Source organism: Anomaloglossus baeobatrachus, chromosome 4 (assembly GCF_048569485.1).
Source record: "Anomaloglossus baeobatrachus isolate aAnoBae1 chromosome 4, aAnoBae1.hap1, whole genome shotgun sequence".
NCBI lineage: Eukaryota > Metazoa > Chordata > Amphibia > Anura > Aromobatidae > Anomaloglossus > Anomaloglossus baeobatrachus.
The window spans coordinates 452,492,646-452,508,984 of NC_134356.1; the positions used below are offsets into that span (position 1 = coordinate 452,492,646).

The following is a 16,339-nucleotide window of genomic DNA, read 5'->3' on the forward strand; positions in this document are numbered from 1 at the left end:
TCCATCACAGAAGCGATAGATATCAGACATACGCGGAACATATGAATCCCTGTTCACGAGTCAGCCTGGTAAAACCCCCCTGGTCCAGCATCATGTCAACACAGGGGCAGCCACTCCACTAAGACAACCCGCCTACCGGGTGACCACTCCTGTGTTGGCAATGATGAAGGCCAAGGTGGATGACATGTTAAATATGGGACTCATAGTTCCCTCCCATAGCCCATGGGCTGCCATTGTTGTGTTGGTGCCAAAAAATGACAAGAGTACTCGTTTCTTTGTGGACTATAGACGGCTCAATGAGGTCACGATTACAGATGCCTACCCCATGCCCCGGGTGGATGAACTACTAGATAGGTTAGGGGGATCTCGGTTTATATCTACCCTAGATTTGAGCAAGGGATACTGGCAGATCCCACTCACGAAAGAGGCTCAAGAGAAATCGGCCTTCATAACCCCTTTTGGCTTATTTGAGTTTACCAGCATGCCTTTTGGGATGAAGAACGCCCCGGCTACCTTCCAGAGGATGGTAGACTATTTACTGGAGGGATGTCAGGGGTATGTCCAGGTCTATTTGGATGACATCACTATCTTCAGCGACACTTGGGAAGAGCATCTTCAGCACGTGTCCCAGGTGCTGCAGAGGTTAGCCAAAGCCCAGCTTACCATCCAACCTGACAAATGCCAAATGGCGATGGCCGAAGTGCCATACATGTGACATCGGGTGGGAAGTGGGTGCATTCGTCCCGACCCTGCAAAAGTACAAGCCATTACCCAGTGGCCATGCCCGGTCAACCATAAACAGGTCCGCGCGTTCCTAGGAACCGTAAACTATTATCGAAAGTTTATCCCCAATTACAGGACCATAGCAAAACTGCTCACTGACCTCATAACCAACAGATATGCCCATAATCTTATCTGGACCCCAGAATGCGAAACTACGTTCCTCTAGTTGAAAGACTGGCTGGCCCAGAGCCCAGTCCTAACGGCTCCTGACTTCCATCGCAGGTTCATCGTTCAAACAGACGCATCGGACACAGGACTAGGAGCTGTACTTAGCCAAGTGGGGGATAACGGTGAGGAACTTCCGATAGCTTACCTCTCCCGGAAACTGTTGGACCGAGAGAGGGCTTACGCCACCATAGAAAAAGAATGCCTGGCCATAGTCTGGGCCCTGAAAAAAATTGCAGGCCTGCCTCTATGGCAATGAGTTCACAGGTCTCACTGACCACAATCCATTGAGTTGGCTAAATTGCACTGCCGGGGACAATGAACGCTTGCTCAGGTGGAGTCTGGCGTTACAATCTTACAATTTTTCCATCTCCCATAAACAGGGCAAGAACTATGGAAATACAGATGGGCTTTCTCAACAGGTGGAGAAGGATGATCGGAAGCCTATCATGTCTGGCTAATATTAACAAGGGGGAGGAATGTTACTCTGTCAGTGCCTAGCATAGGTTAAGTTTCTTAAAATTCTGCCAGACATGATGATAGTTTGTTTATAGACGGGGGATAAGCCCCTCATTGTTTCTAAAGGATTTTAGGAGTCTAGTGTTATAGTTCTTGTTGACTCATGTAATTGTTTTGGCCAGTGAAGGTCAGATACCCAGACAAATCAATTATGCGAACCTATCATTGTATACGGCTTGAAATCTAGCCAATAAGAGCCCAGTCTTATCCACCAATTGTGAAGACCCCAATGGTCTGAATGGAGAGCTCAGGGGTATAAGAAGGAGGTCTGTCCATTGCCCGGCTAGACTCTTGCTACATGATACCAATCTAGGATCTGCGGGTCCGATTGGCAAGCCATAAGTGAACCTGGATTATAATACTACATGGACTTAAGTTTTAAATGCAAGGATTCGGCTGAGATATCAAAGACTACCTAAGGCCTAAAACACACTTCCGCATAAAAAAACGTACGTGTGACACATTCCGTTTTTCAGGTCCGTGTTACGTTTTTTATGGGTGTTTTTCCGGTACGTATGACATCCGTGTGATGGCGTATGCTTGCCGTGTGTGCGTGTGGAATGGCTGTTTATGCGTACGTGTAATGTCCGTGTGAAATGATCCGTGTGTGGTGCTAAATGTCGTTCATACATGTCAGCTGACAGCAGACAGAGTTGCGTGATGAGAATGAACTCGGGTGAACTTCACCCGACTTCATTGTCATACCGCGGCTCTGTCTGGGTGTCGCGTACTGATTAGCGGTCACCCGTGAAGGACTCGCCGGTGACCACTAATCCCCAAAGTGACTGAAGAGAGCAGCGCGATTAGTGCTGCCGTCACTCAGGTTACCCGCGGCCAGCTGGAGACCGCAACTCACCTGTGACTTCATTGCTGTCACTCGGGAAACCTGCTGTCACAGTTGGAGGATCCAGCGGTGGCCGCGAGTTACCTGAGTGATGTCATCGCTGATCGCGCTACTCCCCTCAGTTGCTGCGTGGAGCTGACAGGAGCGTTGGTGTTCTTCTGCAGCTCCTGTCACCTTCATGTAGCAGAGCTGGCAGCGACGCGGGACCTCCGTGGATTACGCCGGACATGGATGGGTTTTTGGGGCTTAATAAAGTGGTGACCTAGGGTATTTGTTTGTGTTTTTTATTGCAAATAAAGGCTTTTTCGTTGTGTGTGTTTATTAACTTTAAATTACAGTTTAATCATTAGGGGTGTCTCATAGACGCCTGCAATGATTAATCTTGGACTTAGTGGCAGCTATGGGTTGCTGCCATTAACTCCTTATTACCCCGATTGCCAACGCACCAGGGCAAATCAGGAAGAGCCGGGTAGAATCCCAGAACTGTCGCATCTAATGGATGCGGCTATTCTGGGCGGCTGCTGGCTGATATTTTTAGGCTGGGGGCTCCCCATAACGTGGAGCTCCCCATCCTGAGAATACCAGCCTTCAGCCGTATGGCTTTACCCTGGCTGGTATCAAAATTGGAGGGGACCACACGTCGTTTTTTTTTTAATTAATTATTTATTTAACTACACAGTATATAACTGCCCACCGGCGGCTGTGATTGGTTACAGTGAGACAGCTGTCACTCAGCGTGTGGGCGTGTCTAACTGCAACCAATCATAGGCGCCTGTGGGGGGGGAAACAGGGAATACGAGATTGAATAATGAGCGGCCGGCATTTTCAAATTAATTGAAGCCGCGTATCTTTGGCACAGCTGTTCCTCGCCGTGCTGATGATCGGGGATCGGTGAGTATGTGACAGGGGAAGATACAGACAGAGCGCCAAAGGGATGATGACTGAGAACAGCAGAAAAAAAGGTAAGTAGACTGACATTAAAAAAATATAAAAATCCGACATCGTTCGTTTAAAAACGCACAGGGACGAAACGTGCTGAACACGGGCATGCTATGTGTGCCATTCGTGCAGGCACGGACCCATTGACTATAGCGGGTCCGTGCCTGCGTGTTGACGGCCAAAATGTCGTCCGTGCAGAAAAACGCACACACGTACTAAGCACACGGACACACGTTCCGTGTGATTTTACGTGTGTGTGCCATCTACCATAGGGTAACATTGGTCAACGTGTCTCCGTGTCTCCGTTACGTGCAAAAACGTACCAAACACGTACCGGAGGCACGGATGTGTGTTGCGGGCCTAAGGAAGGACTCCAGCTTAGGACAATCCAGTCATCTGACTACAGACTTTGCGGTCCTCAGCCAGCTTCCTAAATCTGGCGTTAATCCATTCTCGGTGAGTGCCCGCTGAAAGCAGGGTGCTGCTGGTTTGGAGTAAGTAACACTGGAAGCTCTGAGGCACGGACATTCTAATCCCTGCCAGCGGAAGGGTGAGAAACTGTTGCCGGTTACATTCTGTGGTTTTGCTGGTTATGTGCCATATGCCGTTAATTGTTTGGGGATCCAATGAAGTCTTAATATTGTGATTCCCTCATCCTGTGTTGTCTGAGTAGTGTTACACCCACAGTTAAGGAGGTCGGGCATTCAGTTGAGATGAGCCCTGGGCTATGCGGCCTTTCTAAAGGTGGCCGGGTCATCGGACGAGAGCACCCACTGACCCCCATGTCTCCACACGTGCATCTGCATGAATTTCTATGCAGCTGCACGCTCGTGTACAGAAAGTGTGCAGCGGTGCCGGGTGATGCGATCCGATACTCCTGTGAGTCATCCGGTTCTTGTGATGCACCGCAAGGTCAGAGTCACACTTGCGCAAGTATAGCATCGCATCACCCAACACGGCCTGAAGCTTTCCAGACACGAGCGTGCAGCTGCATAGTTCTACATGCAGCCGACCCGCTCCTGTCAGGAGAGTGTGCAGCTGTGCTGGGTGATGCAATGCAATACTCATGCAAGTCCCTCGCAAGTGTGACTTGACACTGGCCTGAGAGGAACCGCATGCGGCTTTTTTTGTTATTATTATTATTATTATTTAAATAAATTAAAAACTAACATGCGGTCCCCCCAATTCTCATACACAGCCAAGATAAAGTTGACAGTTGGGGCTGTATTCTCAGGCTGGGAGGTCCAGCCTAAAAATATCAGCCTCCAGCCACCCGGTATTGCCGCATCCATTAGATGTGACAAGTCCGGCGCTTTACTGGCTTTTCCCGAATGCCCTGGTGGGCGGGGCAATCATCGTAATGAGGGATTAATAACAGCGCAAAGCTGCTACTAAGCCCCAGATTAGTGATGGCATAGGCGTCTATGAGACACCCCGCATCACTAATCTTTAAATGAAAGTAAATAAACACAGACACTGAAAGAATCCTTTATTTAGAATAAAATACAAAAAAACCACCCTCTTTTACCACTTTATTCACCCCAACACACCCCTGCAGGTTGACGTAATCCACATTAGGTCCCACGACGATTCAGCTCTGCTACATCTGAATATGACAGCGAGCGGCTATAGAGCACGACAGCTTGCTGTGCACTCCAGAGAATGAATGAGCTGTGCAATGAGCGGTGATGTCACTCAGGTCATTTGCGGTGACAGCTGGAGGTTCCCACGGTCCTTCACCTGTGACCGCAGGTGGAGGTCACTGAATTCACAGGCCTGCATCTCCTAGCGGAAAACTGCACTTTTTTTGCCAAGAGATGCAGATTTGGTTCTGATATTTTTACACCATATTCCTGCACCTAATTTATAACCTCCTGGCAAAACCCCCCACTTTTTTATGCATTTTTTTCTCGCTGTTTTTGCTGCATTTATTTCCCCACAGCATTTTTCTGCGGTTTTCTTAGGAGGTGCACATTCTGCAACAGATTTCAGCACCAAATTTTCACTTCCTGGCAGAAAAAAAAGTTTTTTGTTTTTTTTATTTTTAGCCAAGGGATGCAAATTTGGTGATAACATTTTTACACCATATTACTGTACGCAATCTACACCTCCAGGCAAAAAAAGTGGGTTCTTTTATGCATTTTTTGCTGCGTCTTTTTGCCGCAGCTATTTTCCTCGATTTTTGGCCAGGACATGCAGATTTGGTGCTGAAATCGTCTGCACCAGATTTCAGCACCAAATTTGCACCTCCTGGCTTTTTTTAATTTTTAGGCCAAGGGATGCAAATTTGGTGCTGAAATTTTTACACCATATCCTTGCACCCAATCAGCACCTCCTGGCAAAAAACACAGTTATTTACGCTGCTTTTTGCCGCGACGTTTGCTGTATTTTTCTGCCAGAAGTTGTAGATTGGGTACAGGAATATGGTGTAAATCGTCAGGGTTTTTTTTCTCCTGCCAGGAGGTGCAAATTTGTTGCTGAAATCTGGTACAGAGAACTTCAGCACCAAATTTGCACCTCATAGCAGAATATCGCGGTAAAAACTCATGGCAAAAAAAGCGGGAAAAAAATGCGTAAAAACCCCGCACATTTTTGCCAGGAGGTTTAGATTGGGTGCTGGAATATGATGTAAAATTTTCAGCACCAAATCTACATCTCTTGGCAAAACAAACCCTGCGGTTTTCTGTCAGAAGATGCAGGTCTCACCTGAGGTGAGGTCACTGACTTTACTGAGGTCACCTGAGGTTAGGTTACCTGCTGTTACAGGTGGAGGACAGTGGTAATCTCCAGCTGTGACAGCAAATAACCTGAGTGACGTCATTGGTCATCGCGGCTCATTCATTCTCTGGAGCTCACAGCAGGCAGTGTTGTTTTATGGCGCTCGCTGTGAGATTCAGATGTAGCAGAGCTGAATCGTCGTGAGATCTTATTTGGATTACGTCGGACCTGGAGGGGTGTTTTGGAGGATTTAATAAAGGGGTGAAAGTGGGTGTTTTTTGTCTTTTATTCCAAATAAAGAATTTTTCAGTGTTTTGTATTTATTTACTGTCACTGGCAGATTAGTGATGGGTGTATCTCATAGACGCCTGTGCCATCAGAAATCTGGAATTTAGTAGCAGCTGTGCACTGTTATTAACCCCTTATTACCCTGATTGCCAGCACATCAGAGCATTCGGAAAGAGCCAGTAAAGCACTGGGCTTGTCGCATCTAGTGGATGCAACAATTCTGGGCGGCTGGAGGCAATTTTTAGGCTGAGTCTCACCAGCCTGAGAATACCAGCCCCCCCAGATGGCTTAATCATGGCTGGGTATAAAAATTTGCGGGAACCGCAAGTTGTTTTTATTTTTCTATTTATTTATTTAAATTGAAGAAAAAAAAAAGATACATAGCCAAGATTGGGGGGACTGTATCCATGGGCTTTATCTGTGCTGGGTATCAGAATACCGGGGGGGGGATCCTGCACCAATTGCTTTATTTATTTAGTATTTTTATACCTTGGTACTGATCCGCACAGGGTCTGTCAGTGATTGCAGTCAGACACTGTCACACAGGCTGGGGGCACGTCTGTCTGCAACCAATCACAGACGACAGGACGGCCGGCGGGCAGGGAAAGCAGGGAAAACCGAGTGTATGCAATTGTGGCACAGGAAGTGAATGTGTGACCCGGAAGTAGTGTGCCGCCATGACACCGAGCCTCTGTGAGTATGAAGTGCTCGCTTCATTTTTGTTTACTTTATTTATTTATTTTTTTTTAATTTCTCGAGTGTCGAATCCGGTACTCTGGCATCTTTGAAACCACGCAGATCCAGACTTTAAGGCTACATGCGCACGCTGCATCTTTTTGTGTTTACAAACTACAGCCAAAACTGCAGCCAAAACTGCAGCCAAAACTGCACCTTGTCAGAGAGAGCCTGGAAATGTCACAAAAAGGCTGTCCAGGTCACAGCAGGAAGCAAACACGATAGTCAGCCTCCTACCCTATCTCTTATGCACAGGGACTGTCGTATTTGAGGTGAGTGACTGTTGTTACACACAGAAAATCCAAGATGGCAGCCCCCAATGTTTTAGTAAAAATAGAATTAAAAAAAACCTAAATAAACAATTAAAGTTTGTATTAAAAATAATTGATTCCATAATCACTTTTATTAATACAAAAATTTAAAAACGTGGCACCCTCTCTTTAAGGAAAATTATTTAGGCATATAGGAATGAAATGAGCAATTTAACAAAATTCTATGCAACATATGTATATATTTTGAAGTATCATCATTCATTTGCATTATGTCCCCATACAGGCTACTGGTCACCTGGAATCAGATAACTGGATGAGGCGCAGCAGAGATTTCACCAAACGTCCTCCCAGTCCACGACAGACAGACAGGGCTAGATCTGTGAGTCCTCTGCGAGGGATCCATACACTAGAGTGCTATAGGTACAGAATGATGTGAACTCTCAGTGCCCTGTTAAACAAAGAAAAGGTTTATAAATAGGGAGATTATACTAGTGCAGATTGAAAAAGCTGTTAGTTAATCTCCTTATTTTCCTGTAGTGTATTTCTGAAAGGTGAAGAATGATGGTTTAGAAAAGTTTGTAAGTAATAGTGACAGTCATTTCTAAGGACTCGAACAATTTTTTTTTAATAACACAGAGTTAAATAACTCAAACCAGTCTTATCAGTCTACAAATAGTGTGACAGTGCAATACTTATATTAACATATTGGTCTTTTAAAGTGAATGTGAAGATGAATAGACGGCTGCAATATTTTTAGACTGAAACTGTGCCGCCCCCATGCCAGCAGCCGGGCTGCTCAGATCCTTAGGGTGGCTCAAGGGATCTTCTGGACCCGAGGGATCTTCGCGGACACTTCGAATAAAAGGGGACGTATTTGTGCGGGATTTACCGTAATCACTCTGTGACGCCACCCACGGTGTGTGGTGAGATGTGGCACCACCGCTGCTGTTATGGGGTACCCCGGAGGCGATGGGATGGCAGCTGGATATTAACCCCTCCGTGGGTAGGGATGGATGCCCCAGGGCCCAGTGTCTCTGTGCTGAGGATGGTGATTGCAGGGGCCGGCGCGCCCGGTGAGACCGGGGAATATTGGTGCACTCACAGTCAATGAATCACACAAGTCCAATCGGTAAACCAAGGTGTCGGTGGCCGGCCGCCACGGCCGGGTGTATTCTGGTCCCTCGCCCTGGGTGATGATCTGTGTCATTTTCCTCTGCACTGTTTTGGAGTTTGTGGACTTCCCGGTATGGAACACGGGAGTCCGCTCCCGGTACTTTTGTTGGGAGCCTTGCCCGCTGACGCTGGCCCTTGAGATCTACCGGGCCCTGGCGGATGCCCTATCCCCGCGGTGGGCTGTTGTCTGCTTTTGGGACTTTGGTTGGGACAGGACCTATAATCCTGCCCTCAATTGGTTAATTAGCGAGGCCGTTGGTTCCGGTCCTGGCTTCAGGGTCCAAGTACCCCCTCTGTGCATGGTTTCCGAGTTGGTTCTCCGGTGTTGGTACCGGCGGGCTCCTACCCTGTCCCGGTCCACCTCGGATCTCCGGCTGCCGTCTTCCCATCTCCTGACAGACACGGACCACCGTCTGCCACCTAGCCAGTACGCCGGGGCTCCTACCCCGACGCCTTTCCTTTCTGTCTTTGCACTTGAGCTTCACCTTCTCCTCTCCTCCTGCTCTACTCCACTCTCTAAAGTGGACTCCACTCGACTCAACACAACTCAACACTTTTCCCGCCCCGGGTTCTCCAGACCCCTAGGTGGGCGTTCTCCATCTGCCTGGTTCCGCCCACTGGTGTGCCTTTCCTTCCCTGGGGGGTGACTAGGGTTTTTTTTGGCATGATGTAACCTGATGAGGGATGGTATTATGCGGGGGGCCTATTCTATGTGTGACCACCTGGCGGTGCCAGGGCATCACAAAACCACAACACAAAGTTGAACTTTGATTTGATCATGTCATCTGCACACAGTTAGTAGTCACCTGGCAGCTCCAAAATGGCTAACACAAACAGGCTTGGCGCAAGCTAATCTGTTTCCCAGAAACCAGTTGCCCTGGCCTTCACCCTTTAACCCCTGTACAGGGATCTGGACTCAGAGATCCCTGAATAAAGACCACAGAGTCATTTGCTGTTTGGTGGCATAAAGAGGCAAGAAGGATATTAAGGAAGCCGGGTATGATCCAGAAGGTCACATCAAGAACAGAATCTAACAACAAGCGGGTAGCCCAATTAAAGCCAAGGTCACTAAACTGGAAAATCAGGTCAATATACAGGAGCTCAGGACAGAGGAACAAACCATGCTAGAATCTCTATTGACTAGTAGTGGGAGCTGGCTCTGTAGTTATATAGAACAGTCCCACCCAGTGCTGACAGCAGAAGGAAATCAAAACTAGATTAACCCTGTAGGTTCCACACTGGACGGCTACACAAGTCCCAAGAATAAAATAGGATTGTTATATCAAGTATCACCCTCAACAACAGTGTGGTGGGCTGAAGCAGAAGTCAGCATAAATAGTACAGATCATAAATCAACTTAGAAAATCATTCAGGAGATATATGGGTTGTGTCTTCAGAGTGAACTCACTGTCAGACTTTATTGTTAAAAGGGGGATCCCCATTCAGGAAACTTTAGTCCATATGTTCAGTTACTTGTCAAAAAACAAACTGAGCCCAGGGTCTAGCTCCGTGTCTTCGCCACTACCCTGGTCCCAATTATTAGGCTACAGCAGTAAGTTCACATCAACTGCTCTGCAGCCAGTTACTGAGCTCAGTGGTCTGTGTCCGATATAGACACCACAACCTGCAGACCTCAGTGACTGGTTGCAGAGCTTTCAATGTGATTTCACTACTGCATCCAAACAGATTAAAGCACTTTTTTGTCAATACAGAAACATATAAAAAACACCTGAAAAAAATCACTAATAAACATAATATGTTATAGGGTGTATATATGCTGGACAAAATAATATCATAACAACACCAAACAAACAAAAAAAAAAAAAAACAAAGACGAAATGTGGTTCAAAATATGATTTTATTACCAAATATTTGATATTCTAAGGAACGGTATAAGGGAAAATGACAACAACAAAAAGTAATCCATAAAGGGCATGCGTGAAGAAATAGAATGCTCACAAGAAATCAAGCTGCAAAATTTGTGCAAAAAATAATAACAAAAAAATCAATTATAAAGAAAACACTAAGTGCAATAAAGTGCATATGGAATTCAATATTGACAGAATGCAATATAATAGATAGAAATAAATTCATGCAAAAATATTTTTTATAAATAAATTCCAATTATTGCTCTAATACATTGATGTAAAAATATTGCACCAAAATGTTTTTTTTATATTGCACTAATTAATCTCTAATGCAGCAAATAGAGGGCCTTTTACATATATAAATATAGCACAAATAAGAATAAATAACAGCAAAGTTTATGGCAAATTACACATAAAAAAAATCTCAATATTGCACCACTGGAGTGTATTGCACTAATTCAAATCCTATTGCACATATAAGATAAATATTGCACAGAAGGAAGTATATAGCAGCAAGATCAGGGCCTATTGCACATAAAAGAATCAATATTGCACTAGAGGAGATATATTGCACAGTCAAGGGGCCTATAACCTATAACGTCTCAGTGACCCAATATAATACAGGGTAATACACCATGAAGCCACCATACGTGCATGTATCTGATCCCTATGCAAGAAAAATAAAAAAAGGCCATAAATATAACAATTAGTGAGCAAAAAAGTATACCTGAAAATAGAATCACATATGTTCACCACGCTGAACTCCAACCCCTACGTACGTTTCAGTCTTCCTTCGTCAGACAATGGTGGAGACAGAGCACTGAATCTGGGGGAGTGAATAAAGCTTAGTTCACTTTTTTTGGTTTGTTTTTTTACAAGTAGTAGCAAAAAGTGAAAAGTTTCTTGAATGAAGACAACCCCTATAACTCTTTCTGCAGTCAGTTCTATGCTGTGATACGTTAAGGCTGCAGAAACCATTTGGTCCAACATTTTTTCATGAAACCCTCTTGAAAAAAAATGCTTTACAACCAAAAATACATGCATTTTAGCAAAATAAAAAATGCACCCAAGGTATTCATTTGCTTTAAGAACTAAGTTATTTTGCCATGTTGTCAGGAATTTCGGAAAGTAATGTTGAGGTTTGCATGCATCAACTGTGACTTCAAAGGACTTGCTGTTTCCGCCCAGGTCACAGAGCAAAGCAAACATCAACCACGGCATTTTTGGCAATTTTTCAATGTATTGAGTTTGTAAACAACAACCTTTTAAGAAGAACTGTAAATGACAAGTCATTCGCTATGCTGCCAGCCATGCTAGTTTATGCCTAGCTTTAATTTGTAGTAAACGATCACACTTCAGTTTTCTGAGGAAATGCCAGAGTAAAGGGGGCTTTATATGCTGCGACATCGCTAATGCAAAGTTGTTGGGATCACGGAATTGGTGACGCACATCCGGCCGCATTAGCGATGCCATTGCGTGTGACACCTATGAGCGATTTTGCATCGTCGCAAAAACGTGCAAAATCGCTCATCGGTGACATGGGGGTCCATTCTCAAATATCGTTACTGCAGCAGTAACGAAGTTGTTCCTCGTTCCTGCGGCAGCACACATCGCTCCGTGTGATGCCGCAGGAACGAGGAAGCTCACCTTACCTGCCTCCCGGCCGCTATGCAGAAGGAAGGAGGTGGGCGGGATGTTACGTCCCGCTCAGCTCCGCCCCTCCACTGTTATTGGACGGCGGTTCAGTGACGCTGCTGTGACGTCGCTGTGATGCTGAACGAACCGCCCCCTTAGAAAGGAGGCGGTCCGCCGGTCACAGCGATGTCGCTAGGCAGGTAAGTATGTGTGACGGCTCTGGGCGATGTTGTGCGCCTCGGGCAGCTATTTGCCCATGTCGCACAACAGAGGGGGGCGGGTACCCACACTAGCGATATCGGTACCAATATCGCAGTGTGTAAAGCCTTTAGGCTAGGTCCACACACTGCGTTTTTTTTGATGCTGCGTTTTTGTGCGGTTTTTGCGGCAAAAACGCACCCGCGTAAAAAAAAACTCGGCAAAAACGCACACGTTTTTGCCGCGATTTGGTGCGTTTTTTGCTGCGTTTTTGCTCACTGCGTCTTTATGCGTTTTTTATCAGTGAACAAAAAAAAAAGGTCTGATGTCATTTCCTTCTTCAATATGTTCTTCATTCTCCGCTCAGCATACTCCATCCAATAGTGTATGCAGGAGAGCAGACAGCAGCTGCAGAACTACAAGGCTCAGAATCCTCCTTCCAGGACTGTATGCAGGAGTTTTTTGCCCCCCAAAAAAATGACGTGGGCTTCGCCCAATTTTTGAGTCCAGCCAGGTACAACTAGGCAGCTGGGGATTGGAATCCACAGTGCAGAGTGCCCATGCTTTCTGGGCACCCCCGCTGCGAATTGCAGTCCGCAGCCAGCCCAGAAAATGGCGCTTTCATAGAAGCTCCATCTTCTGGCACTGTATCCAACTCTTCCAGCTGCCCTGTTGACAGGTGGCTCGCTGGGTAATAATGGGGTTAGGGCTAGCTGTGTATTATCAGCTGGCCCTACGCCCGAAATTCATGGTGTCACGCCAATATTAGACATGGCCACCATGAATTTCTAGTAAAGATAAAAAAAAACACAACACACAGAAAAATATTTTTATTAGAAATTACAACACAATTAGTGACTCCATCTTTATTGAAATAAAGAACTCCCCTCCGCAGTAATCCTGGGTCAAGGGTCCCGCGACGTCCAATCCGGAGCCAATATCATCTGATCGGTTTGCTGGAAGGCAAAGCGATCAGATGATGTGTCAGGTTCCAGGATGTGAATCACATGACACAGCAGCTGATTGTATAAAAGCCGTTTATACAATCAGATGATGCATCAGTGCAAAAAAAAAAACAAACAAAAAAACCCTCACTTATGTGCTGATTACTGGCAGCTCCTGGAGCGAGTCTGATCCCGTCCGATCGCTGCAGGAGCTGCCGGTAATCAGGGATGAAGTCTCCTGATGGCATCCACTGACAGGTTAAGCTGGCCGGGCGCCGGCGTCAGCGTCACCGCGAGACTTACGATCAGCTGATGCGTCAGGTGACTGCATCAGGTGATTGTGAGGCAAATCCTGGGATATGAAGAGGAATTATGATTTCCAGTCATAATCGCTCTCATCACTCCATGGCCGTGCCCCCTCCCTTCTTGTTCTCAATGTCCAACATCTTGGAAGGTGTCACATCCTAGCAACACATCCCATGGCCATCTCCTGTGATATGGAGATTAGATGATGTGGGAACAGTGGAGACAGGATGACTCCCTGCCGTGACCCTGTAACAAGAGTTTGTATCTCATTATAAGGCTATGGAAGTATCCAGACAGGACGACTCCAGTAAAATATGGTTCATATCTCGCAAGCCATATTTCCGATAAATATGGCAACCATAAAAATGGTGTTTGCGCATGCGGACGATGCTGGCACACCTTTTTTATGGAAGTGGGAGCTTGGGAAGTACCCCAGGCGTGATATCAGCCAATGGGGAACTAGTAGACAAGTCATGAGTCCTCTCGTTCTGTAGCTAAATTCATAACTGTCCCAATGAGAGCGTTGGCGTCCGTCTACGACGCTCCCAGGCAAAGTTATGGCCAATATCCCCTTTCTGGATAATTCTGACTCAAAGCGGGGGGAGTGGCAGTGCTTCCCTGTGAGGTCACTAAGGTAGGAGGGGACCTGGATTTGCCCAGGTTGATAACCCTACTTCGGCCATTTTCCAGTGTTCTTTCGCCGGGGGTCACGTGTAGGAAACATCTGTGGGAAAGATCCTGGAAACCTGGTCCACGGCGCCCCCCTGTGGCCAGACGCACAAGGTAACTGCTGGAACTGTGTATGCCTGTTTGTAAACCATGCTTTATCTGTAACTGTACTCTGACATATGTATATTCTGTAGATCTCCTATTGTATATATTGTATTTTCTAGTGTGCTTTAGGCTGATTAAATTATATAATTAATCTTGGGCTGTTCTGTTATCTCGATCTTGAATCCCACGTCTGTGTGTTCGGCTAATAGTTACCGTGAAGCGGTTGGTGGCAGCGAGTTGTGCCAAGGATTATTGTGGGGAGGCCAGTGAGATTCGGGGAGGTTTTATATATTCCGCCCGCGGAGGTCGGGGGAATATATACCCTACTCTCACCGGGGACCCTTCAATAATCGGCATAAGTAGTATAGCGGCCTCCTTGCTTATTGTCGGGCAATTCCATAATTGGCCTGACTATAAGAGGGGCGCTAGAGAGCGCGTCACGTGCTCTGTCTGTCGGTCGGGAGGTATAAAGGAGGGGTGACCCACACTTGTTACCCCCCGATTGTGACGTACTGGTAGCCAGCGCGGGGGATTTCTGAGTGACCCCCCCGGTGGTTCGTGACATATTGGTGGCAGCGGTGGGATCGAGATAATAGTGTGTGTGAGTGTGAGACCCATACTCCCAGACACTAAAGACTGCCTGCAGCAGCTGTGGCTGCTGGGGTCTTCAGACTAGCTCAACACTAGAGTGTCAGAGTGCAGATACTGTAAGGTGTGTGGAGGCATCAGGTGGCAGTTCTGTGTCAGTGACCAAAAGTCTGCAAGAATGGCTGATGGCACCAGGAGCAGAGCTATGCAACTGGCCAATGCTAAGGCAGGAGCCGAAGAGAGGGAGGACGGTGCTGTGGACAGCAATGAGGAGGTTGACCACGAGTCCTCCAGGAGCCCGACGCCAGAGAACCGTTCTGCAGAGGACAGCGCACAACCTGGCAATTATGGACCAGATGAGGAGGAGCTCGCCCAAGGGTCCTCAACGAGCCAGATGCCAGTCCTCCGCTCTGAAAGGGACAGTGAATCGCCTAGCTCTGCAGCGTGCCGCAGATCACCACGGGCCATTCCACCGAGCCTGGGAGGCTCGGATAGCCTTCTTCAAATGGCTATGGCCCTACTCCAGGCTGGAGACCGGGAGGGCTACAAGGAACTCATGGCAGAGCACAGGGCAGCGTGTGAGGCTGAGGCTGCGGAGCGGCAGGCAGAGCGTGAGGCTGCGGAGCGAGAGCGGCAGGCAGCGCGTGAAGAGCGAGAGCGACAGGCAGACCGTGACCACCAGCTGCATCTAGCCAAGCTCCAGCCCTCATCAGCCACACGTGACCTTCAAGACACCAAACTTCCAAAGGTCCGTGATGAGGACTTCCCAGTGCTGGAGAAGGATGGAGACTTGGACTCTTTCCTGACTGCTTTTGAACGGACTTGCCTGCAGCACCATCTGGACAAGGATCAGTGGGCCAAATACCTGACCCCCCGTCTAAGGGGTAAGGCCCTGGATATCCTTGGGGACTTGCCTGCTGAGGCAGATCAGGGCTACGACACCATCAAGCGGGCCCTGATCCAACAGTACAACCTCACTCCGGAGTCCTACCGCAAGAGGTTCCGGACCCTGCAAAAGGGACCAAAGGACTCCTGGGCTGACCACCGGCGGGCACTTGCCCGAGCTGCCGACCACTGGACCCAAGGCCTGCAGCTTTCCACCGGACCGGAGATCCTGGACTTGTTCATCACGGAGCAACTCTTGTGGAACTGCCCTGAGGATCTCCGCCAGTTCATCCGAGACCAGAAGCCAAAGGGGTCCACGGCTACAGCTGCCCTGGCCGATGACTACACCAACAATCGGGCTCCTGAGGCCAGGAGAGCAGCCACCAGCAGCACCTGGAGAGGGGGTAAGATGAACTCTGCGACTGCCCCACCTGCCCCTAGACTGCAGGGGGTGTCCCCCTCAACTCCCCTCTCCAGGCCCGTGGCAGAACCAAGACCCTCAGCGTCCCAAGGCCCCGGCTCCGTCCCCGTCCCAAGGGCCGCCCAAGGTGTATTGTGTGGGTGGGGGTGGTGGTAGGTCCCTGGACAGCTTCCAACCTGTCACCGTCGGCCGGTCTGTGACCATAGGACTGCGAGACAGCGCCTCAGAGGTGACTCTGGTGCGGCCTGAGATGGTGTCCCCCCAAGAGTTGATCCCTGGAAAAA

General features: G+C 47.7%; 1 protein-coding gene across 1 annotated transcript in view; it reads left to right on the forward strand.

Moving 5' to 3' along the window:
• LOC142302502 (uncharacterized) overlaps positions 1–16,339 on the forward strand; it is a 79,804-nt gene that overhangs the window by 42,195 nt on the left and 21,270 nt on the right. The window contains exon 3 of the mRNA XM_075343582.1: positions 7,547–7,683. Within this exon, the coding sequence (XP_075199697.1) occupies positions 7,547–7,683 (137 nt within the window). The remainder of the gene's footprint in view (positions 1–7,546; positions 7,684–16,339) is intronic.